This window comes from Lithobates pipiens, unplaced genomic scaffold (assembly GCF_037356315.1).
Source record: "Lithobates pipiens isolate NorthernLeopardFrog02 unplaced genomic scaffold, aLitPip1_a1.2 Scaffold_16, whole genome shotgun sequence".
In the NCBI taxonomy this organism is placed as follows: Eukaryota; Metazoa; Chordata; class Amphibia; order Anura; family Ranidae; genus Lithobates; species Lithobates pipiens.
Window position 1 is genome coordinate 575,632,757 of NW_027507748.1, and position 25,879 is coordinate 575,658,635.

At 44.4% G+C, this 25,879-nt stretch overlaps 1 protein-coding gene across 1 annotated transcript; it reads left to right on the forward strand.

Annotated features, from left to right (window-relative positions):
• Positions 1 to 215: 215 nt before the first annotated feature.
• On the forward strand, positions 216 to 11,138 carry LOC143984459 (baculoviral IAP repeat-containing protein 5.1-like). The gene is made up of 4 exons (XM_077484621.1): positions 216 to 380; positions 1,939 to 2,048; positions 3,387 to 3,504; positions 10,869 to 11,138. Exons 1-4 carry the CDS (start codon positions 234 to 236, stop codon positions 10,989 to 10,991), a joined length of 498 nt encoding a protein of 165 aa, XP_077340747.1. The 5' UTR covers positions 216 to 233; the 3' UTR covers positions 10,992 to 11,138.
• Positions 11,139 to 25,879: the final 14,741 nt, after the last annotated feature.

Here is a 25,879-nt window from a genome sequence, read left to right on the forward strand (position 1 = left end):
AGTTAGCATCATACCGATTTGGACGGCTCCATTGCGGGCAAGCGCCACCAATTTGGCATGCAATTTGACTTGCCAAATTGCATCAATGTGAACCAGGGCTTCAGCCCATAATCTGTGGTTCAGTGGGTCCTCCCCGGGGTTAATCCTCAGCTGGTCATTATAAGGTGGGGCCTGTAGACCTCATTACCTGAGCACATATAGATGTGTGGGGAGGATGTTTGTAGTAGTTTTGGATGAGCATCATGCATGTGGCTAACACTAGAGTCAGTGCAACCATCCAGTGTCTGCAGAGCTTTAGGACTATGTATGATTATAAGAATAGGTTTGCCACATTTGCTGATTGGCCCTTTACTGAAAACTGCAAATGCACGCCTGAAAATGTGAGTATGTAATCTAATCGCATCGGGTGGGGAAAGCTTTTGTTTGCTCCTGAGTAGATGACTGAGCTATATGCTGCTTTGTATAACCAGCCTGCCAGATTCTCTTGCAATTATTGCTAATGGTGTGCGTGTGTGTGTGTGTGTGTGTGTGTGTGTGTGTGTGTGTGTCCAAAAGTTGGGAGATATGCACATGTGTGGCTGAGGTCTGGTTCAGGTGCAAATTTAGGTCAAATGGCACCAGACCCCAGCCACACATGTGCATACCTCCCAACTTTTGAACTTCAGAATAATGGCAAAAAATGCACAGGACTCTTTTGGAAACTGCACTGTGGCTGCCCTGGACATGTGTGAACCGGCTCCATTGAGAGCCGGTTATACTCATGTCATGCGAATTCACCGCATCCAGTTTGCACATGTATGAACCTGGCCTCATAAATTCCTCCAATCTTTCTTCATGGCTTAGCTTTTTCCATGTCTTGATTTTTGGTTGCTATTTTCTGCACTTTCTCCAGTTCTCTATGTCCTTTTTGTGAAGTGGTGCCCTGAATAGAGCGGCGTAGTCCAGATGAGGCCCTTTGTACAGAGGCAAAATCTCTGGAGTCTATAATTTAATACAAAAAACCTTTGCCAGCTTTGGAACAGCAGCTTGGCATTTCATGCTACTACATGTACATACCTCCCAACTTTTTGAGATGGGCATGAGGGACACCTATCAGCAAAAGTATGCATTGCTTCAAATCGGGAACAGTTGGGAGCTATGTGTGTATGACCTACCAGTATACCCAGATCGGTAACTATTGCTTCCCCCAGTTGTACACCTCCTTGAATATCATACATGTGTGCTTTTAGCCACCAAGTCCATAACGTTATATTTATCCATGGTAAACCTCATTTCCCACACAGTCGGCTTGGAAGTTGGAGACCTCCTGTAAGGGCTTTATTCTAGCGCATTGCTTGGTGTCATCTGCAAAGAGCTGAAATGGGTCTTTTTAATCCCAGACCCTATGTCATTCTTACATCTCTTTAGGTGTGGGTCCAATACTAAATTTTGGGGTACACCACTAACCTTAGGTGTGTGTGTCAAACTTCTTCTTCTCCTTTCTCCTCCCTCCCCCCCCCTCTTCTCTTTTTTTTTTTTTTTTTTTCTAGCCACCAAAAAATCTGATTTGATAACTTCAGTTTTTCGTGAATCAATGTTAACTATTGCTTAATTTCTAGCAAAAACTCTGGTTCCCCCCCCCCCCCCCAGACTAGCCATATGCAGTGCACAGGAAGAGGCATCATTTTTGGCTGCAAAGTGTGTGTGTGTGTGTGTGTGTGTGTGTGTGTGTGTGTGTGTAAGGCAGGGTCACAAAAGGTGCGAAGACCTCCAAAATATTAATAAATATAAACAGCGCTTGCAGGATGTGACTATTTACATGACCATAATCGTATGCAATGATGAACTGAAAACGTCAACAACGAAAGATAAACCGATAAATTTGTAAAGTGCAGAAGTGCTCCAATAATGTCTGTCATATAGATGACTAGTTGTGCTTTTATATTTTTTTTCCACTAGATGGCAAAAGCAGGCTTTATACATTGTCCCACGGAGAACGAGCCAGATGTTGCCTGCTGTTTTTTCTGTCTTAAAGAGTTGGAAGGCTGGGAGCCAGATGATGACCCTCGGTGAGGATATTTTAAAGGCACTTTTAGTGTGTGTGTGTGTGTGTATTGTCTTTCATTTTCCTAACCTATAAAAGGCTTGAATGGGGCTTATGGTCGCCCTAGCCTTATTATGGGTATGCACAGTTTTATTTTGTGTGTTTTATAATGGAAATATAATTTGTGGTCTAACACAAACTGGTTTTTATTTTGCCTAGTACTGCGTGGCACTATTTTGAACTGTTAATGTACTGTGCCTTTTTTTTTTAACCACTTCAGCCCCGGAAGAATTTACCCCCTTCCTGACCAGAGCATTTTTTTGCGATTCGGCACTGCATCGCTTTGACTGACAATTGTGTGTTCATGCGACGTGGCTCCCAAACAACTTTTTTTTTTTTTTTTTTTTTTCCCCACAAATAGAGCTTTCTTTTGGTGGTATTTGATCACCCCTGCAGTTTATTTTTTTTGCCCTATAAACGAGCGATAATTTGTAAATTTATGTGTTTTTTTTTTTTTTTTTTTTTTTTCCCAATTTTGCTATAACAAATATCCCGCAAAAATATATATACATTTTCCTCAGTTTAGGCAGATACGCATTTTACATATTTTTGGTTAAAAAAAAAAAAAAAAAAAAAATAATTGTAATAAGTGTTTAATTGTTTTGCGCAAAAGTTATAGCGTTCACAAAATAGGGGATAGTTTTATGGCTTTTTTTTTTTTTTTTTTTTTTTTTTTATTGTGACTGCGACATTATGGCTGACCCATCGAACATTTTTGGGATCATTGCCATTTATACAGCAATCGGTACTATAAAATGCACTGATTCCTGTGTAAATTACACTGATGGGGTTAACCACTAGGGGGGCAGTGTAGGGGTTAAGTATGTCCTGGGGAGTTTCTAACTGTGGGGGTCATGGCTCCGTGTGACATGTCACTGATTTCTGCTCCCCATCACAGGGAGCAGAGATCAATGACACTGTCACTAGGCAGAATGGGGAGATGCTTGTTTACATTAGCATCTCCATGTTCTTCCCCCTCCCTGAGACTATCAGGGGTATTCCCCCCCCCCCCCACGGTGATCGAGTGCGCAGGACCCACGACCCAACTCACTGAGCTGGCCGCCTCTTAACAGGCAACGTACAGGTACGTTAGTTTGCCTGTACAAGCCCTTCTGTCGACTTATATTGGCGTGAGGTGGTTGGCAAGTGGTTAATATGTACTTTGGCATATGACTAGAGGAGCATGTTTCTGTGTAGAAGTTACAAATCCTATTTGTACCTGACACGTGGGCTGTCCATGTGCCTGTTCAGATCTTGGAGGACTGACTTATTTTTTTTTTTTTACTTGCTCTCTCTATTACAGGGTTGAACATTCAAAAAGATCTACTAATTGTGGCTTTCTCTCGCTCACAAAAAGCACTGATGAACTGACCATGGAAGAGCTGCTTCGGCTGGAGGTTTTTCGGATTAAGACTTTTTATGTAAGACTTTGATGTTTTCTTTAGTACATCACAGAATTGATGCACAATTCTTTCCCAGACTTTGGTAAGGGTTGGCATGCACCACAATTCACACTGATTAAAATTGTGTTAATTGTTGAAATAGAGGTTTATTGGCACAAGTAGCATGTGCTACTTGGTTGTAAATTTCATGACTGGTTTGCTGGGTAGAGGTATCATTGCCATCATTCTTGGTAAGTATGGTCTATATATGGCCAGTCTTGAGGTTCATATCCTTGAGCCAGCAATTCATAATGCACTGCTTGGTGTCATGATTGGGTGTATCTAAATATCCATTCTTGGATCCAAGACTGATCCACTATTCCACTCACACCAGCAGACCATTATGTGAATGTCAACTCTAACCAAAGCTTTCTTTTTTGATGGGCCAGAACCACTATAAATTCTCGCCTTCCTATAGTTTTTTTCTGCCTTTCACAAGGATTGAGAGGGTGCAGTGATGCCATTTCTCTGTAATGGCTGCAGCAGCTGGGTGGTACTATGAGTTGTGACACTAGCAAGTGGGAGTTTCTGAGCAACCCAGCTTGAGGTTAAATTTGAAGACTTCAAACAAGGTTTTTTGGAATTGGCGTTTGTCAACTAAAGCAAAATTCCTGCGTCAAACTTAACATGATTAGAGGTAAAAATGGAAAGTTTGCAAATATGTGATCAGGATACTTAAGATTGGATATATCGGTGAATCATGAACTATGTAAAGTACCTAAAATCTAGCTGGCCAATTTTATCCAAATCAGCAGTGTGTGCTTTCATGCACATGCTGGTATAATAATCTAGGCATACAAAGTGTGTGTAAAATGACTTATAACCTGAGGTATGCAGAATGCCATTGCTGGCCCCTTTGAAAATACTAGTTCCTGGACTCAACACTTTGATGTTACAGGCCCTAAATGAGTGTCTGTTCCTTCTCCATACTTGTTCCTTCTCCATACTTGTTCCTTCTCCATACTTGTTCCTTCTCCATACTTGTTCCTTCTCCATACTTGTTCCTTCTCCATACTTGTTCCTTCTCCATACTTGTTCCTTCTCCATACTTGTTCCTTCTCCATACTTGTTCCTTCTCCATGTTGAATGGCACAGAAGCCACAGGATCATGAGAACTAACGCTCTTAAAGGAGGGGTCTCATACTTTTCTTCCGGAGGCACTTTAAAATCAAAACCTAAAAGATTTGTAGAATATTTAAACTTCCACTTGATATTGGCACAGGGGGACCAGATGGAAACTGGAGGGCACAATGCTGGAATCTATAATGGTTTTCTTATGCAGAGTAGCTTACCTACCTTGGGTGCCCCCCACCCCCAGTGATGTCACACACAGGCATCTGGGATGGACATGAGGGAAGGGCCAGCTAGGTTCGGTGCATGCCAGTGATGCAAGTTTTATCTCCACTTTGTGGGGATGCGATCCACTGTTCATCTGCTTGTGACGAAAATTCGATTGTGGTGGAAACCTTGGGTTCTTTGGAACCCTGGTTGAGAAACGCTGCTCTAGAGCATACTCAAGCAATTTTTAACCTTGTTACTGTAGTTGAGGGTACTACCTGATATATGTATTGTTCTACCCTTCTGCTGAAATATCTAATGTTGAGCTGGTTCGTGGATGTGTTTGGTGGTATTTGAGTGAACCTCTTTACCCATGCAGGATAATCAGGTTCACTTAACTGCTTTCTTGTCCACCCATCCATGTTCTGTTCTTTGGCGAAAAGACATTGTACTCACAATTAGTGTTGAGCGAACCCGAACTGTAAAGTTCGGGTCCGGTGTTCGGCAATGTAATGGTGCATTTGAAAAAGCCCTGCAGCAGCCAATCAACATTTGTTTAACTGGTGTGCCCTTAGAAGCCATCACAGCTATGCCTACTAATGGCATGGCTGTGATTGGCCAGTGCAGCATGTGACCCAGCCTCTACTTAAGCTAGAGGCACACAGCACGTTACTTTGCTTTAGACAGTGTAGGGAAAGGTTCCTGGCTGCTGCTGTTGGGGAGAGAATAACATAGGAGTCCTGATTCTGAAAACTATTCTAGTCAGTGATTTTTACACTGCACTGAGAGAAAATAGACAGTGTAGGGCAAGGTTCCTGTTGCCGCTTTGAGGGAGAGAGAACTATCTAGGAGTCCAGATTCAGAAATCTATTCTAATAACTCAGCGATCTACACAGATTTACCCAGTTGGGTTGCAGTCTTTTACACTGCCATGAGCACAGTGCCAGAGAAAATATAACTTATATGCAGTCCTGGTGCACGGAGCTTGCAGATGTTACTGTGACATACACCCCGTACATACTGTGGGTGTATTCTGCTATTGTAAAAACACCCATTTAGTGCAAAAAATAACTTTGCAGTGTTTTCTGCATATGTGGAGGTGTGTGTTACACAATTTATGTATTTTTCTGCTATTGTGCTATTCAAATTTTTAAAACAAAAACTTTTTTTTTTTAATAGCATTTTTCGCCATTTCTGCAGCTCTAAGATGCACGTTTACATACACTGGGTGTATTCTGCTATTGCAAAAACGCCCATTTAGGGCAAGATCCTAAATTTGGAAAATATGAGAACGTCAAAGGGATGTGGCTCTGGTCGTGGTGCTGCTCCTGTTGCAGGGAGAGGACGTGGTCAATCTGCCAGCTACACGCACAAGTGAAACTCCTTCCTCAGGTAGAGTAGATGACAGAGCCTGCATCAGTATTTGGTCGGGCCTAATGTGGCTGTACGAATGTTGAGGCCAGGACAAGTACAGGCAATAGTAGATTGGGTTGCTGACAGTGCCTCCAGTTGCTTGACATTGTCTCCCACCCAGTCTCCTGATGAAAGATCAGAGTTGGCACCTGCAGCCGATGTCATCAGTCTTTCACATCACCCCCTTGCAAATCAGCCAAGCAGTCTGAGCCCCAAATCATGCAGCAGTCTCTTAGTTTTTGATGACTCTTAGCAGGGTTTCCCAGGGCCATCCACCTAGCCCTGCCCTAGAAGTAGAAGAGATTGAATGCACTAATACCCAACCACTTATGTTTGAAGATGAGTACATGGGAGGACCATCACAGCACATCTCGGATGATGACGAAACACGGGTGCCAACTGCTGCTGTTTTCTCAATTGTGCAGACCGACAAGGAGGGCAGGGGTGAAGACTGGGTGGACGATGTGGAGGACGATTGGGTCCTGGACCCCACATGGAATCATGCAGATGACCAGTGTAGTTCGGAGGAAGAAGCGATGGTCGCACAGAGCCACCAGCACAGCAGAAGGGAGCAGGGTGCAAAAGCAGCACGTCCATCTCCTAGACGGTACACCTGCTACTGCCCAACACAGCAAGGGACTGAGCAGACCAAAGCCAGGTCCAAGTCGTTCCCTAGCGTGGCAGTTCTTCATTCAGGCAATCTGCTGATGACAAGACATGAGTGGTTTGCACGCTGTTCAATCAGAGCCTGAAGCAAGGCATAAACATTCTCAATCTGAGCACAACCTGCATGACCAGGCATCTAAGTGCAAAGCATGAGCTGCAGTGGTGTAGACTCCTCAAAAACCACGAGAGATCTCTGGCTCCTCCTGCTTCTTCTTCTGCTGCAGTCTCGGCCTCTTCATCCACCTCTGTAGTGACAGTGGCACCTGCCAGCAACACTACCACCTGGGTCACCAACCATCTCCACAATGTCCCATGGAAGCGTTCAGCTCTCTATCTCCCAAACACTGGAGCGGCAGAGGAAGTATCCCCCCCCCCCCCCCAGGCACCCGCAATCCCTGGCCCTGAATGCCAGCATTTCAAAATTCCTTGCCTTTTTGAAATGTCATTCCGTCTGGTGGAGACGCAGAGTTTTAAAAGCCTGATGGCATTGGCTGTCTCACAGTACGTCGTGCCCAGCCGCCACTACTTTTCCAGGCGAGCCATCCCTTCCCTGCACAACCAAGTGGGGGACAAAATCAGGTGTGCACTGCGCAACGCCATCTGTGGCAAGGTCCACCCAACTACGGATGTGTGGACCAGTAAGCACGGTCAGGGATGTTATCTCTCTAACAGCACACTGGGTAAATGCAGTGGTGGCTGGGCCTGAGGTGGATAGCAGTTTGGCGCATGTCCTTTCACCACCGAGGCTTGCAGGGCACTTCAGTTTGCCTCCTGTTGCTAACTCCTCCTACTCTGCTTCCTCATCCAGTCAGCGTAACGCCTTCAGCACAACCAGGGGTAAACTACACCAGGCAGTTTTAAAACTTTCCTGTTTGGGGGAGGGGGACCCCACACCGCGCAGGAGTTGTGGAGGGACATGGAACAGACTGAATGGTTGGTGGCAGTGAGCCTCAAGCCGGCCTGGTGGTGTGCGCTGATGGGCGAAATCTCATAGCAACTCTGGGCCTAGCCGGTTTGACGCACATTCCTTGCCTGGCGCATGTGCTGAACTTGGTGGTCCAGAGGTTCCTTAACCACTTCCCGACCAGCGCACGACTATGTATGTCGACAGAATGGCACGGGCAGGCATATTGGCGTACAGGTACGTCCAATCTTCAATGCCGCCCTGCCATCGGGAGCACGCCGGCGGCGGCACGCTCCCGTGCTGGTCGGGACCCCCGTGAGTCCGGTCGCGGGACCCGCGAACTCGATCGCCGCGGGCATACCCGCGATCGTCTCACAGGACGGCTGAATGGAGGAAATGCTGTGTAAACAGCATTTCTCCATTCTGCCTAGCAACTAGTGACGCTGATCTCTGCTCCATGTGATTGGAGCAGTGATCAGTGTTCACTAAATGAAAGCCCAACCCCCCCCACAGTTAGTAACACACCCCTAGGAACACTTAACCCCCTACACTGCCACCCACTGGTTAACCCTTTCACTGCCAGTGTCATTTACACAGGAATCACTGCATTTATATAGCAGTGATTACTGTATAAATGACAATGGTCCCAAAAATGTGTCAAATGTCCGATGGGTCCCCCACAATGTCGCAGTCACAATAAAAATCGCTGATCGCCGCCATTACAAGTAAAAAAAATAATTAAAAATTAATAAATGCCATAAAACTATCCCCATTTTGTAAACGCTATAAATTTTGTGCAAACCAATCAATCGCTTATTGCGATTTTTTTTTTTTTTTTTTTTTTTTTTTTTTTTTTTTTTTTTAACAAAATATGTAGAGGAATACGTATTATCCTAAACTGAGAGAATTTTTTTTTTTTATATTTTTGGGGGATATTTATTATAACAAAGTAAAAAAATGCATTTTTCTAAATTGTCGCTCTATTTATAGCACAAAAAATAAACCGCAGGGGTGATCAAATACCACCAAAAGAAAGCTCTATTTGTTTGAAAAAAAGGACGTCAATTTTGTTTGGGAGCCACGTCGCACAACCGCAATTGTCAGTTAAAGCGACCAGTGCCGAATCGCAAAAAGTGGTCTGGTCTTTGACCAGCAAAATGGTCCGGTCTGAAAGTGGTTAAATTACCCCCATATGCCAGAGCTTCTGCAGAAAGTGCAGGCCGTCTGTGCGCACTTTTGGCGTTCTCACCCTGCTGCTGCTCATCTTTCAGCGCTGCAGCGCAATTTCGGCCTTCCCGCTCACCGCCTCATATGTAACGTGCCCACAAGGTGGAACTCCACCTGGCACATGCTGGCCAGACTGTGCGAGCAGCAGGCAATAGTGGAGTTTCAGCTGCAGCACACACGCGTGAGTCGCTCTGCAGCACAGCACCACTTCACCACCAATAACTGGGCCTCCATGCGAGACCTGTGTGCCTTGTTGCACTGTTTTGCATACTCCACCAACATGGCCAGTGCCGATGATGCCGTTCTCAGCGTTATTATCCCAGTTCTATGCCTCCTGGAAAAAACGCTTCAGGTGATGATGGAAGAGGATGTGGCACAGGAGAAAGCGGGAAGAGGGATCATTTGCAAGGCTTTCAGGGCAGTCGTTCACAAGTGGCTATGAGGGTGGGTTCGGCAGCAAGGGCACAGTTCTGGAGGATGACTAGATGGAGGAGGAACCATGTTCAAAGCAGGGTGGCACTCAGACCAGCTCACGGCCATCACTAGTGTGTGACTGGGGGGATACAGAGGACAGACAATACACCTCCCACAGAGGACAGCTTTTTGTTGCCTCTGGGCAGCCTGGCACACGAGCGATTACATGCTGCAGTGTCTCTGCAATGACCTCCGAGTTGCCCACATTCTAACTGGTGCTGTTTACTGGGTGGCCACCCTGCTGGACCCCAGTTACAAGGACAACTTACTGTCCTTAATTCCCTCACTGGAGCGTGGTCGTAAGATGCATGAGTACAAGTGCATGCTGGTAGACGCGCTGCTGGTGGCATTCCCACCTGACAGCGGGGGTACGATGGAAGCACAAGGGGAAGGAAGAGGTCGCCAATGCAGCCGGGGCACCACCTGCACCTCAAAAGGCAGGGTTAGCATGGCCGAAATGTGGAAAAGCTTTGTCAGCACCCCACAAGAACCAGCACCACCAGATGAGATGGAACGTCTTGGCAGGAGGCAGCATTTCACCAACATGTTTGCAGAGCACTTGCCATGCTCTTAACAACATTTTGTTGCCATTTGCAGCCCTCTAGCCCTTTCCATTACTTTTTTTTTAGAGCCATTTTAGTCCTCAAATGTTCAGGTCAAGTTTGGTCCCAGACCCGAACTTTTTTCCGAAGTTCGGTCGAACCCGAACATCCAGGTGTCCGTTCAACTCTAGCCACAATCTGAGGATTACACTGGAACAAAGGAAGTCACATGCTTCCCATACACTAAGTACAGGGTATTTACTTTTGCTCACAGGAGCTTATTGGAGCAGTAGGGCAACAAAGGGGAGGGAGAAAATTGGCAAAGTACAGGTTCACCTTAAGGCTGCTTGAGTTGCAGCAAGCCAACACTACTCAACCGGTAACAAATTACAATGTGATGTTGGGTTGCACTAGTGTCATGCAGGGAAGAGTGGTGATTGCATACAATGTGCTTGGCATTAAAGCAGAACTAAATTGCATCTGAGCACCACAAACCAAAAACACTATTTTGATTATTATTCACAGCAAACTTTACTGTCCATGTCTCAAAGCACTTTTTCCTAAAATTGCTTTGAAAAACACCCCCTAGTGTTTCTGGGCCATGGCCATCTTAAGAGCAAATGATTCATCTAGCATTTACTTCTAAAATCTCATTTGCAGAGTAGGAACATGGCTGTGCTGCATCAGTACTAAAATCCTGTTCATACACACTTGGTTTTTGGAAACATGGCCACTGACGCCTGACAATGAATCTTTGGGACAAAAATCAATATTTCATCTTGGAGGGTGTTTATTTTTATTTTTATTTTTTAATCTAATGTTTTCTAATGTTTTTGCAGCGCAAGTTTGCTAGTGTTGTTGCTCAATACCTTGAAGAAGAGATGACTGCCACCACTAGACGCCTGGTGGAATACTTCGCTAATCAACATAACTGTTCACTAGAGCTGGATCTTCTGCTTTAACAATGTAGTGGCATTTCCCAATATTTTGTATGTTTTAACAGTAACTTATTGAAGTGTGGTGTTTTTAAATGTATTTTAAATGTCCTTTTACTTCTGATCCCCTGACCAGATTATAATGGTTCATGTTAATAAACACGTTCCCCCTCATCTTGTTTTTTATTTATTCTTTTAATTCTTTGAAAATCTCCTTTACTGGCACAAACATGGAGTTGGAAAGTAAAGGAAAATCATGCCTCCCCCCCCCCCCCCCCCCCCTTATCTTTAAATTGGACTTGCAATAGCCTGGTTGAGGGTTGAACCTGTTTCCATGCAAAGTGTAAAATGTGCAAAGCTTGCAAACTGGTATTCATGTCTGTCTTCAGATTTAGTGTTGGTGGAATGTGATCAAACACCCCAGCATGCACTATACTGAGAAGTAATAAGTGGTCTATAGCTTCTGTGGAACAAAGTTCCAGCACACTAGCCAATAGGGTTGCCACCTCATCCCTTTAAACCCGACCACATATTAATTGCACAGGTTCTGTGGCTGATTAAGGTGCTAATTAAACTAGCCTCAGAACCTGTGCAATTCATGTGTTCAGTAAATTCACATGCAACTGGCCTTAAGTTGCCTAGTAGGGTTTCCACCTCAACCCTTTAAACCTGATGTTTAAACTCCATCTTAACTATTTCCACTGGGTTGACATTATATGATGTTGGAGACTTAAAGTAGTGATATCTGGATGATGCCTGCAGATTTTTTATATATATATTTTTTTTTTTCCCCCAGCTGGTGATTTCCTGCAATGTAAAAGGCAAAAAGGCATCATAGCAGCTGTTTGCCTTTTACAGGTGGCTGGAGAGGATGCCCCACCCATGCAATAGGGGTGGTGGTTTACTATAGAGCTGGCTATGGACCCAGGCCCCCGGCCATCTTTGACCCCTGGAAGCGACATCATGTCACTCCCAGATTCGGCAGATGCAAACACAATTTTTTTTTATTTTTTACATATTTTTTGGGGGTTAGAACAATTCTAGCACAAGACCTCCTCGGACTCTAAACTGATAACCTGTGTTTTTTTATTTTTATTTTTTTTTTCCCCACAATTTCCTAGGGAAATTTCCCTATCTGTTTTTCAGGATGGCACCAGAGACCTTGGCCCCTCCCCCTCTCAGGAAACACCACCTTGCATTTCAAGATTTAAGCCTCACCGTCCCCTCAGTTCTGGTGTTTCTTCTGGTGGGGAGACACCACTAAGGGGCCAAGGGCTTAAACAGCCAGGGAGGCTAAGGCAGACTTTTTCCTGAGCGGAGGGGAGCCCAAGGTGTCTGCACATTGCGTGCCTCCAGCTTCTCTTGGTGAAGTATTGCTGGAGGGGTCTGCTTTCCTCTGTCTGGCGGGGACAATAGTCAGAAGTGCATCGGGCCACCCTGCACTGTGCAGCCAGCAGGGAGCGCTGGGTTGGACAGCAGGTGACTTCCGCCTGACCTGCGGCTTCTGCTCCGGGGTTTGAAAGCGGGCTGGGCGTCGGGCTGGTGCGGCTTCTTTCCTTTCCTGTGGGGACAGCACATGGAGGAAAATTAAAACCACTGATCCTCAGCAGGAAATGTTGAAAGCGTAGGCTTCGCGAACTGCTCCTGGAAAATCAAGTACCAGCCACTCAAATGTAAGAGGAACCCTGGGGTGGTTTTCCCCTTTTTTTTTTTTTTTTTTTTTTTTTTTTTTTTTCCCCCCGTAAGCTCCACGGTGTTTGTCTCCCTTGGTGGTGGGGGGGAGAATGGATGCATCTAGGACCCTCGTGGTGGTTGGTCTTGAAGAGCACCCCTCGTGGCCTTCTGTGTTAGTGGTTTAAAAGTGGGTTTTCTGACTGCTTCTTTTTGGATCTGTGTTTCAGAGCAAGTCTGTGGACAAGTCGCCCCACAATTCCAAGAAAAAAAATGCCCTTCATGCAGAGCGGGGTATTCTTGGTCCAAAGCACTCTGTAGGGAGTGTATAGAGGGGTTAGTGAGAACAGTCAGCGGAACAATGTACAGATCTAGCAGTGTCTGTAAAGGAGCTTTCTAGTACTGTGCAGTCCTTTTTTAAGTTGCTTTTTCTAGTTCCCAGTTGCCACAGCCTCACGTTAACCCTCCACCAGCACAGCAGAGTATTGCTCCAAGCCTAATGGATGCTCCCTCTGAAAGTGGCGAGAATCTGGGTGGCTCCAGAGAGGAAATTGAGGAGGAGCCTCACAGCATTTCTTCAGATTCCCAGGGGGAATTGGAGGGAGTGTATGGGGAATCTAAAAGGGCCTCTCACTACAAACTTTCTTGGAGGAATTCTTAGGAGCTATCATACCACTTTAGGACTCCAGGAGGAAAGGAAGAAGTTGTTACTACACGACCAGATGTATAAGGGCCTAGGGGAACATAAAAAGAGGGTGTTTCCGGTCCATGATGTCCTGGTTGATGCCATCAAAAAGGAGTGGCAAGACCCAGAAAGGAAGCCTTTCTTTTTAAGAACTCTGAAATGAAGGTTTCCCTTTGCAGAAGAGGCGCTAGTATGGAATAAATCTCCTAAACTAGATGCGGCCTTTTTTGCAGGTCTCCAGGCATACCAACCTGGCCTTTGAGGACATGGAGGCACTATCAGATCCTATGGACAAGAGGATGGATTCGCTCTTGAAAAAAATCCTGGGATTCATCCCTGGGTAACCGCAAGCCTGCCATGGCATCCACAGTGGTGGCACAGAACATGGAATATTTGGTTGACACAAATTAAAGTGCACATTGAAGCACGAACTCCTAAGGAAACGATTCTGCCTTCTTTTCCCATGCTCCTTAAAGGGGTGGCTTATCTTGCGGACGCCTTGGCAGAATCGTTGCATATGTCAGCAAGATCTGCAGCCTTATCAAATTCATCAAGGCGGGCCTTATGGCTTAAGACGTGGCAGGGATATGGCGCATCTAAGGTCAAACTCTGGAATCCCTCTCACAGGGGATTTATTTGGTCCTGGCTTGGAGGCCATCTTGGATCGGACGGCCGACAAGAAGGCGTTTCCTAATGAAAGGAAATTTGCAGAAGCCAAAAGAAAGTCTCGCCCTCGGAGGAAGTTTGAACCCCCAAAAAGGAACAACAAAGTTTAGGGCAGAAGGGCAATTGAACAGCCCAAAAAGACCAAATAATGGAACCACAGTGGGAGGAAGATTGGGGTCCTTCCTCCCATGGTGGGCGATGATCACCTCCAACCAGTTTGTTTTGGGGATCATAAGAAGAGGATACAGGTTGGAGTTTTCAAAGCCCCACCACTCAGACTTCTGGTCACCGGGCTGCCAAAATGTGCAGAAAAGGCTTCTGCTCTTCTTTCCTCCTTACAGGAGTTGGAGGAACAAGAGGTGGAACCTGAAGCCTCTGAATGTCTCATTAACCTACAGTTCCCCTGAACTGCTTAATGGCATTGATAGATTTGAAAGATGCCTATCTGCACGTTCCCATCCCAGAGAGGTACCAGAAGTTCCTCAGGTTGGCGGTAAATACCACAGAATTTCACTTGCAGTTCAGGGCCCCTCCCCTTCGGGCTATTCCCCCCCCCCCCCGTATCTTCACCAAAGTCATGGTGGAGGTTCTGGCCTTTTTGCGACTCGAAGGCATCTCACTAGTCGCATACTTAGACGATCTGCTCCTGTTTGCCTCTTCCCCGGAACAGCTGTCTGGGGTTCTACAGGTAACAAGGGATGTCCTGGAAAATCTAGAATGGCTCTTGAACCTGGAAAAATCCAGCTTGATCCCATCACAAAAGGTCATTTTCCTGGGCTACATGTTGGATTCAACAAAGCAGAAAGTCTTCCTTCCGTCTTTTATCCTGGGGGTTTGGGACCACAGTCAGGAGTCTTTCTCTGATAACGGAGTCAAGTCAAGAGATCGCTCTGGTGGTGGAGAAAGGGGGCCAATCTTTCTCAAGGTCTGGATTTTGTCCTTCCAGTATCCAAGACTATCACGACAGATGCGAGCGGCACAGGTTGGGGCGGGAATCTGGATTCCCGGATGGCTCAGGGCACCTGGTTGAGGAAGGACGCAAAGAAGTCCTTGAACTGGAGGGAACTGAAAGTTGTAGCTTTGGCACTCCGAGCCTTTCTGAGTGCCAGAAAACATTCTGTCCCTTTTGACAGTACATTTGAAGGGGGAACAAAACCAGGTTTCAGATTTTCTCAGCAAGAAAAAATGCTGAGAGAAGGCGACTGGGTTTTGAACCAGAAGGTCTTCGAGGCAATTACTCTGAAGTGGGGGATGCCATGTGTACCTCTTTTCTTTGAGAGAAAATAGGAAGATGCGTCTCTTCCTCTCCCTGAGCAGAGGGATCTGGCTCAGGGATGGGGGTTCTCCAAGTTCTTTGCCTCCCGCCCCCCCCTCCGGTACTGATTCCAGCATTACTGAGAGAGTTCCAGGTGGAGAGCACAACTCTCCTTCCGATTGCACCTCATTGGCCCAGCAGGCCATTGTTTTCCATCTGGAAGGGCCTAGCAGTGGAACCTCCGTGGATTTTGCCAGTCCAGGAGGATCTTCTTTCCCAGGGGCCAATCTGTTGTCCTCCAGGTGGAGCGGTGGAACCTTGCAGCTTGGCTACTGAGGAGGAAATTGCTGAGGGGCAAGGGTTTCTCAGATCACTTAGTGTCAACCCTCCTAAGTTGCAGAAAAAGGGAGATGCAAGCTATCTACATGAAAGTGTGGAAACATTTAAATAGCTGGTGCACAGAAAGTTCCTTTGATGTACGCAGCTCTGTAGTGTTGTTAGAATTTCTACAGTCAGGGGCAGACAAAGGGTTAGCCATTAGCACCCTGAAAGGACAGGTATCCGCTTTGAGCGTTTTTCTGGAAAAACTAGCAACAGATCTGTGGATAGCCAGGTTTTTTAAAGCCCTAAGCAGGCAGAGACCAGAGTCTCCCCCTTCCCTGTATGGGACCTTTCTTTAGTCTTACAGGCCCTTACCAGGGAACCTTTAGAGCCATTTGGAGGCCTGTAGAAATGATTTGATCTACCTTCTGTTCAAACCTTGTGAGGGAACAGGAACATATTTTTCATAAATTGGATGTTAGAAGGCGCATCCTTCAGTACTTGGATAGTACGAAACAGTCTAGGAAGTCTGTTTCTTTTTGTGTTATATTCTGGGACTAATAAAGGGTCTAAAGCTTCTAGGCATACAATAGCCAGATGGTTAAGGTTAGCCATTATGCAGGCTTATATAGTCGGGGGGTTGGAGCCCCTGAGGCTTAAATCTTGAAATGTAAGGTGGTGTTTCCTGAGAGGGGAGGAGCCAAGGTCTCTCTATGGTGCTGTCCTGAAAGACTCCTGGAAAAGGACGTTACCGGTAAGTAAGACCATTTATTTATTTATTTTTTATTTATTTTTTTTAGTACTGAAGTTTGGCGCTATTCCAGGAGTGTGCAATTTTTAAAGCATGACATTTTGGGTATCTAGTTACTTGGCGTAACATCTGTCACATTATACAAAAAATTGGGATACATACTTTTTCATTTTATTTTTTATTGCTGCGCGACAAATTGTAATGACCACCATTTTATGCCCTCTGCTAAAAAGTGTATGTATTTGGGGGTTTCGAGAAATTTTCGAGCAAATGGTTTTTATTTTTTTATTTTTTTATTTATTTATTTTATATACATGTAGGAGAGAAATGCCAGAATTGGCTTGCGTGGCAAGGGGTTAACTGTAAGATCTGAGTAAAACGTTCATAAACACTCAATTCCTCTTCATTAACAGTGTTTCAATATATGTGTAAAACACTCATACATGTAAATTACTGCACTCAAACATAAATTTCTGTGCTTTACAGCTCTGTACCCTCACTGTATTGCTAATCTTTATGTAGCTGCGTCCATTGTTCTAAAGAAACAATACATCTATACTCGGATCAGTTTTTTTTTTTTTCTTTTGTGCTAGAAGCTTAAAGCTTCACCTGCTATGGTTTATAATTGTATATCATATCAAGTAGAGAATCTGTTTTCTGGCTTATGTGGCCCAACAGACACCTATTGTAACTGGACTATAAAATGTAGGAATATCTAAACTATCTAATTGTGCAAGTGTGTTAGAAGCACAGAATATGCATAGCTGCAGTTAATGGTCAGTATTCGTTTTAATAGCATTGAGTTTCCAGGCACCGTTCCCAATATTTGTTTTATCCATGAGAATTGCAGACCCCCTTTCAGTTCATCTAAAGGCTGGTCTACAGCTGGGTCTGGGCAGTGCTGGAAAAGCCATCAGCAATCTGCTCTCTTTAGTGCAGATTTGGGCTGACCTTTTTATAGAGACTTTGTTGCTATCTTGAATCCGTGCACCTGCTGTAAATATAAGCTCTAGATATATAGGTTGATGCAAAGGAATAGTGTTTGTATCCTGTGTGTGTGTGTGTGTGTTGTGGTGGGGGGGACGCTGGTAGAAACCCACTTTTGAGTCATGTGGCTCATACTAGTTCAGCAAAGTAATTTTGGTGGATAGGCCTGGCGTTAATGCCACAGGACCAGGGCTTTTTTTTTCAGCTGTAACTTGGTGGAACTCAGTTCCACCACCTCCAGCTCAGGCCCTCTGCTCCCTGCTTACCACTATTTCTTGTAAACCCAGAAGTCTGGCTTCTGTGTTTACAAGTGATAGCTTGTCTCCCAATGGTTCCCACAGGTCTGGTCTCCTCAGTGTCTCCCACACTGAGTTCAGGATTGAGACGAGGAAGATGCAGGTGCCCAGGGTGGAGTGTGGCTGCCGACACCCCCATTGAAGGATCTCCCTGCAAGTGAACGGAGAAGACTGCTACAGTGTGCAGGAAGTACTAGAGCAGGCTGGAAGCTTCAGCTTAATACAGCAACAAAAGTAAGGCAGGTGGCTCTTTTAAGGAGTGGGGGGGGGGGGGGGGGGGGTTGCATGCAGAGGTCAGAGCTATGGAAGGGTGAAAGTGAGATGCGGGATGCAGGCGTAGGCAGCTGTGGAAGAAGACTGCACTCTGTTTGCAGAGCATCCCAAAACTCTGCACTTCCTCTAGTTAATGCAGTTGTGTGTGGTTGAGTTCCTGCACCTATTTTCTGAGAGAGAAAAAAAAACCCTGCACAGGACTAATAGCTATTGAGCAATGGCAGCCTCCATCATTGCCTTCTCACATTGGTGTTGACCCTGAGATGATATACTTTTATAAAAGAAACATAAATTTGTCACATTTTGTTAAGAAAATAGGATGTCTTTTTACTAATAGAAGCCACTGAGATGACATACTGGATTAACCCATAGAAACACACAGATCTTCATTGGATTGTAGCCTATACTTTTGCCACTAGAGGGCTCCCTGCTACAGTAATTGCATGACGATACCTAAAAGATTACTTTTATGTTTTTTATGCAGCCTTTCAAACCTGGAAGGCTAACTTGGGCTGTAACAATTATTTGCCATAACGACCCTTTTTAAGCAATGTTCCAATGGGAGCTAAATGTTTTGTTACAGAATTTACACAGTGATGTAATCCTAACCATATTGTGGTTTGATGGCAATCTAGCTTTTTTTTTCTTTTTTTTTGTAATCAGTTTTGACAGATTTTGTAGGAATGAACGGAAGTTGAATGTGCAATGCTGGGTTGAAATTCTCTCTAATACCTGCTGTGGTGTATAAAGCAACTGATCAGTTTTGAAATCCACTTTTTTTTGTTTATTTTCAAAGTGGAGCTTAAAGCGTATGTTAATCCCTCCCCCCAAAAAATGGATCCTGCTACTTTAAAGCATATTATGACACAGTGAATCTGCTGTGTCATTTGGACCCCTGTAACACAAAAAAACACCTGGGTGATCCTGTCAGTTTCTCCCCCTCTGTAAACTGACCATGGTAATCAAGGCTGCTGAACCCTGGCACTGTGGTCAGTTTAAGTGCCTCCTTCATCTGCAGCCCAGCTGTCTCATCTTGTGTCCTCCCAGCACCACCCACTGCATCTGTCAGACGGGAGAGATGTGGTGCGTCACGTGGCAGCTGATTAGTGCTCACAAATAAGGTATATATGGCTTTTTTTTTTTTATGCAACACATAGGGGGACATCCTTAGAGACCAAGCTGATTATATAACCGAAGACATGTAGGTTAACAAAAACAAACAGGCACGGTTTATTAAAATGCAGAAACAACTTTGCCCTATAGAATTTCTGCAATGCTGAAGCTGACTGTACTCCTGCACGGAAATGATGTCACTCATGCCAAGCCATTAAAAGCAGCTGGCAGCACCGGGATGACATTTTGCTAGTTCCAAGGTGAGTATAATTTTGATTTTAACCTTTGGCATAGATGGTGAATTAACTGGTAATTATTGAACAATTGTCAAACATTGAAGCGAAGAAAACAGTTTAAAATAGCCGATGCCATGATTACAAATTTAATGTATGGCCAGAATAAAAATGTATGGACTACCAATAGTGGTTATCATAGAATAAGAAAATAATAATCTCTTGTTAATCCAGTCTAAATGTTGATTTAAAGTAGAACTATAGCCAAATCGTTTTCATTTTGAATTGACTATTAGGGTATAACCCCTGTTGGTTTTCTTCTATCTGTCCCCCCAGTGGGGAGATTTCCTGCCCCATAGCCAAAACAGGGAGTGAGAGGAAATCCCTTAGGGTACCGGAACTAGTGTTCCTATTGGAAAATTTCACCGATATCCCTTTCAATGATAATGGTAAATAGAGTGATGCCGCATACACACGACCGGACTTTTCGACGGACTAGGTCTGACGGTCTTCCCGACGGACTTTCGGTGGAGCTCGATGGACTTTCTGAACGAAAAAGGACTTGGCCACACACGACCGGACTAAGTCCATTCAAAAGTCCGTTCGTTTTGAACATAATGACGTAAACGGGACTAAACAAGGAAGTTCAATAGCCAGTAGCCAAGAGCTGCCCTTGCGTCATATTTTGGTCTGTCGGACTAGCACACAGATGAACGGTTTTCCAGATTTTTAGTCCGTCGGATAGAATTCAAACATGTTTTATTTCTATGTCTGTCGGACTTTTGGGGAAAAAAAAGTCCGCTGGAGCCCACACACTATCGAATTGTCCGATGTATTCCGGTTCACCGGACCAAGTCTGCCGGAAAGTTTGATCGTGTGTACGCGGCATTAATCTACTTAATAGGGAGCACAAACAGAAAAAAAATCTAAAAGGTGTTCTAATCTCGATCCAAAACTAAAGAAAGTTTTGCCTTTAGTTATACCTTAATTGTGCATGGTGGTATACGCTGTATAGTATAAAAACAAGGCCAAAATCTTTGCTAAAACATGTACGCAGGTTGGAAAGTGCCAGTTAACCTCAGAGAGGTCCAGCTTCATGGGAGAAGACAGGCTGACAGCTGCTGTGTAAACCTGATTTTCCAGCGCACTGACAGGCTCTGTTCGTCTCCTCATTCAGTCACCATCTTCTGTCATCAATGGAGATCACCTACAGAGAGGAACCTGCCTGGGACTATAGAGCTCTGTAGTCCCACAACGCACAGCCTGCTGCATGGAAAGGAAAGACCTAGACCTAGCAAGGGGGAGAGAGCTTCTGTCTTAATTGCAGCAAAGCTGCTACAATCCTGTGTCCTGGAGCCTTCCATATGCATCGCTCCAACCGTCCCTGTATTTTTCTCCTGCTCACATCACTGCGTGAAGTGGGAAGGCCAACGTCATGCAGGAACATTGCTACAGCCTCACTGGCTGGAATTTCAGAAACACAGTGCAACTTGGGATTTTTATTTTCTCTATGAAATTAGAAAGGACAATTTTTATATATATATATATATATATATATATATATATATATATATATATATTATCTCTTGCTTTGCAAAAGTTGAGGTTTGATAAAAATAAATAAAAATAAATTCAAATATAGAAAGTTTTAAATAATTTTATTTCTCATTTATAAAAGGTAGTGTGAAGTATAAGAAAATTAAACCAACACATTTTTTTATTTATCAAAGATTTTATTACGTATTGTCCTTGTGAAGTAGTGCACAGCAGCAACAAGTGATGTCATCTAATCTACTGCTTATGGTTGGCAGACTGTATGGCGATTCCTCTAGTCTGAATGGTGGCTGACTTGTTTGCTTTCACAAAAGGGATCACCATGGGTTGTAGCTTGGTCTAATGGTTGTTAGCCAAAAATGCTTAACCATTTGACCTCCAGAAGCTTTACCAACCCCCCCCGCCCCCTTCATGACAGGCCATTTTTTTGCAATACGGCACTGCGTTATTTAAACTGAAAAATGTGCGGTTGTGCAACATTGTACCCAAATAAAGTTGGATATCTTTATTTATTTATTTTTACTAGTAATGGCAGCAATCAGTGACTATAGAGGGACCTCAATATTGCAGCGGACATTTGGACCCTAACTGACACTTTTTGGCGACCGGTGACACTAAAGCAATGATCAGTGCTAAAAACATATGCACTGTCCCTGTACTAATGACACTGGCTGGGAAGGAGTTAACATCAGGGGTCGATCAAAGGGTTAACTGTGTGCCTAACCAGTGTTTTTACTACACTGTGGGATGTGATTTTACTAGGGGAAGACATGGATCCTTGTCCCTGCTTTGCAGAGACACAGGATCCATGCCTTCCCTCCTGTCAGAACAGCAGTCTGTCTTGTTTACACAGGCAGATTGCAGTTCTATCTGCCTGCAGGATGATCGGCGGGTGCAAGCAGATCTCAAGTCCACGGTCAGTGTTGGGTCATCTTACTTTTAAAAAAGTAATTTGTTAAGTTACAAATTACTTCTCCCAAAAAGTAATTGCGTTAGTAACTCAATTACTACATTGGAAAAGTAATTGGTTACTCAGCAAAGTGACTTTTTTAAAATACTCTATAATGCAATTACGTTCTATAACAGCTTTAATATCAAAGATGTTTATATTAACTGATTGAAGAATAAAAACACTATATACAGTATTTTAGAACATTTAGTATTTATTTGAACCCAAATGTCTAGTGGGGTGGCAGCGATGGAACTTGAGGGGGTGGCAGCGGTGGTGGTGTACAGTACTGGGGGGGTGGCAGCGGTGGTACTTTGGGGGTGGCAGGCAGCGTGGTACTTTGAGGGGGGGGGGGCAGCGGTGGTACTTTGGGGGTGGCAGGCAGCGTGGTACTTGAAGGGGGGCAGCGGTGGTGGTGCCATCCTCTCCAACAACCACCACCTCTGCCTCTAACTGATCCCATCCCTCACTACCACTGATCTCATCCCTACCCTATCCCCCCATCACCTCTGTTGTAGAAGTGATGGTGGGTGGGTAAGGATGGGATCAGTAAGAAGCAGAGGTGGTGGAGGACTTGGGATGGATCGATTGCACTGCAATTCGAATCATCAGTCACTTACTTGAATGCCTCCAGGGAAGCCTTTCCTCACGGGGAGAGAGAAAGACCCTCCCCTTCACTCTATTGGTGTCAGCTGACTTCATTTTTCAGTGTCCGCCCTGCCTCCCTACATTCTCTTTCTGGATAGGCGGGCGGGATGGGGCGGTCCAGACAGTCTCTCTGAGTCTCAGCCTCTTCTCAGCTCAGCGGGCGAAAGGCCCCTTCCCTGCGGCGAATGAACGGACAGGCAGTGCGGCCACGGTGGGGCCTCCTGGGCAGTAGATGTAATTGAGGTAACTCTGCCCAAGTAATGGGAACTGTGTATGTATGTATGTATGTATGTATGTATGTATATATATATATATATATCAGCGTATAACAAGCACCTTAATTTTAAGAGGGAAGTTTTCAGGAAAAAAAACTTAAGTTATTAGTGCCCATCTGCAGCCTTGCCATTGCCCATTAGAGAAGCATGATCAGTGCCCATCTGCAGCCTTGCCCATCATTGCAGCCTGAACAGTGCCTATCTGCAGCCTTGCCCATCATTGCAGCATGATCAGTGCCCATCTGCAGCCTTGTTATTGTCGAAAATAGACAGAGCCGGATCTCCTGTGTACTCGGTTCGGCTCGCAGTCACACCCAGTCCTGCCCCTTGACCCAACTCCTATGATGGACATAACACTGGTCCAATGGCGAAACGTCAGTGCTAGGAGGCGGGACTGGGCATGACTGCGAGCCGAGCTGAGTACACAAGAGTTTGTAGTTCTGTTTCGTTGGTGCTCTTTCCCGGCTTCCCTTCCGAGGCAGCCTTATATCGGTGTATAACACGCACACACGATTTTCCCTGATTTTAAGGGGAAAAAGTGTGCGTTATACTCCGATAAATACAGTATGTGATCCAACACACAGTTGCTGCCCTGTAGCTGTAAAACTGCTATAGAGGGATCAGCAAGTGGTTAAAGAGGATCTTAACCCTAGATAAAAAAAAAGAAAGAAAAAAAAAGAAGAAAAAAGTCAGCTAAAAATATGGATACTGTGCAGGCACCCATTGTCCTTCTTATCAACTGATGACATCATTGGTTGTAAGGGCGTCAGTAACTGGAAGGTTGTAATGGGGCACACAATGAAAACCTGGGGCTTTGTGTAACTAAAAGGCAGGTTTCATCCACCCCCTGGCTTGTATACCATTTTTGGGCAATTTTGTAAACAAGTAGTAAAATAGAAACTGGGCAGCCGAAGATGTACAATAGATCACTACTAGAGTTGCCACCTCATCCCTTTAAACCCAAACACATATTAATTGCACAGGTTCTGTGGCTAATTGAATGCAGGTAAAGCACTGAGTTTAATTACCACCTTAATCAGCCACAGAACCTGTGTAATTAATCTGTGCTAGGGTTTTGAGGTGGCAACCCTAATCACAACGGGGTTTCCTTAACCACTTGCGGACCGCCCCCCCCCCGTACATCTACTGCGGCAGGACGGTTGCTCTACACCAGATCACGTAGCTTCTATGCGATCCGTCACTTGTGATTCTGTGGCGTGCACAGCCGGCGACCCACTCCCACTGTGATTCTACACAGCGGAAGCCCAGCAGACTCAATATATCCCGGCACCTGCTGATTGCACATGGCATAGGAAGAACGACATACTGCCCATGTAAACAAAGCAGATTGTCATTCTATCAGGAGGGAAGGTTTCTGCTAACATGGAGCATTGCCTTCCCCTAGTCAAAGCACCTTCCCCCACAGTGAGTAAGCATAATCTAGGCAACCTATCACCTTACCAGTGTCATTTGTACAGTGAGAGTGCATATTTATTTTAGCACTGATCACTGTATTAGTGTCACTGGTCCCCAAAAGTGTCAGGTGTCCGATTTGTCCTCCACAATATCGCAGTCCCGCTATAAGTTGCTAATCGCAACTGGTAAAATAAATAAATAAAAATATCCCATAGTATGTCGATTGATATAACTTTTGCACAAACCAATCAATATATACTTATTGGTTACTATGTTCGCTTTATTTATTTCTTAGTCTTTGCTGTTAACTTTGATTGGGACAACGGTGCCAGTGTGTTATGTACATCTTTCTTGTTGTTATTTTAGTGGTCGATAATTGAATAAAAAATAAAGAAGTAAAAAAAAATATATATATATATACTTATTGGGATATTTTTTTTACCAAAAATATGTAGCAGAATACATATTGGCCTAAATTGATGAAGAAATTTGATTTATTTTTTTTTATTTTTTTTATTGGATGTGTTTTATAGCAGAAAGTAAAAAATATTGGTTTATTTCTTAAACTGTTGCTCTTTTTTTGTTTATAGTGCAACACATAAAAACCACAGAGGTGATTAAATACCAACAAAAAAAACTCTATTTGTGGGGAAAAAAGTTATTTGGGTACAGTGTCACCTGACTGCGCAATGTTTAGTTAAATTAACACAGTGCTGTATCGCGAAAAATGGTCTGGTCATGAAGGGGGGGGGGGGGGTAAAACCTTCCAGCGGTCAAGTGGTAAAGGGTAAGTTCACCTTTTCACAAAAAAAATGTTTTCTCCTGTGATCACTATGACAGTTAGTTGTAGTGACCACATAACTAAACTGTCATAGAGGGCATAATACACAGAAAGGCATTTTGACAGAAGCAGCAGGCTGGCGGGCTGTAGCTGTAATGCCGCATACACACGATCGGAAAAGATATGATGTTTTTTCAGACGGAATTCTGCTCAAGCTTGGCTTGCATACACTCCGTCACACAAAAGTTCTCTGAACTTTCAACCGTCAAGAATGCGATGACGTACAACACTATGACGAGCCCGAGAAAATTAAGTTCAATGCTTCCGAGCATGCGTCAAATTGTTTCCGAGCAAGCGTAGGAATTTTGCGCCTCGGAATTGCTACAGACGATCGGGATTTCCGATCAAAACTTTTTCCGTCTGAAAAATTGAGAACCTGCTCTCAAATTTTTGCTGGCGGGAATATGGCCAGCAAAATTCCGATGAAGCATACACATGGTCGCATTTTCCGATGAAAGCTCTCATCGGTCTTTTGCTGGCCGAATTTCCGATCGTGTGTGTAAAGTGCAAAAATTTGAAAACATATATAAAAATACATGCAAGTCTATTCACACTAGATATATTGCAGCCTTGGCCAAAGCAATCCCAATGCATAGGCAAGGCAAAAAAAAAAACCTTGTTCACTATCATGGTAGGTCACATCACACACATCAGTAGTGCACACTGAAAAAAAGCACAGAATGCAACTTCATATTGCAGCCCAGAGTTTTGCAATGCAATCCACTGTAGTGAACTGCGCTGCAGCCAAAACATATGAATAAAATGCTAGTTTTGGTCATTACTGTAAAGTTAGGAAAAAAAAAGTTAGTTGCTTCTACATTGCAGACCAGAGACCGCGTGGTAGTGTGCGCTGTGAGTGTGAACCAGTGCTTGATAAGAAGATTTCGTAAACTGTTAAGTGGAAATTTATTTTATTTTCACCTTTTTTTTTTTTTTTGTCAGCTTATAATAGAAATGTTTTAGTGAGTAATTTATTAAAAC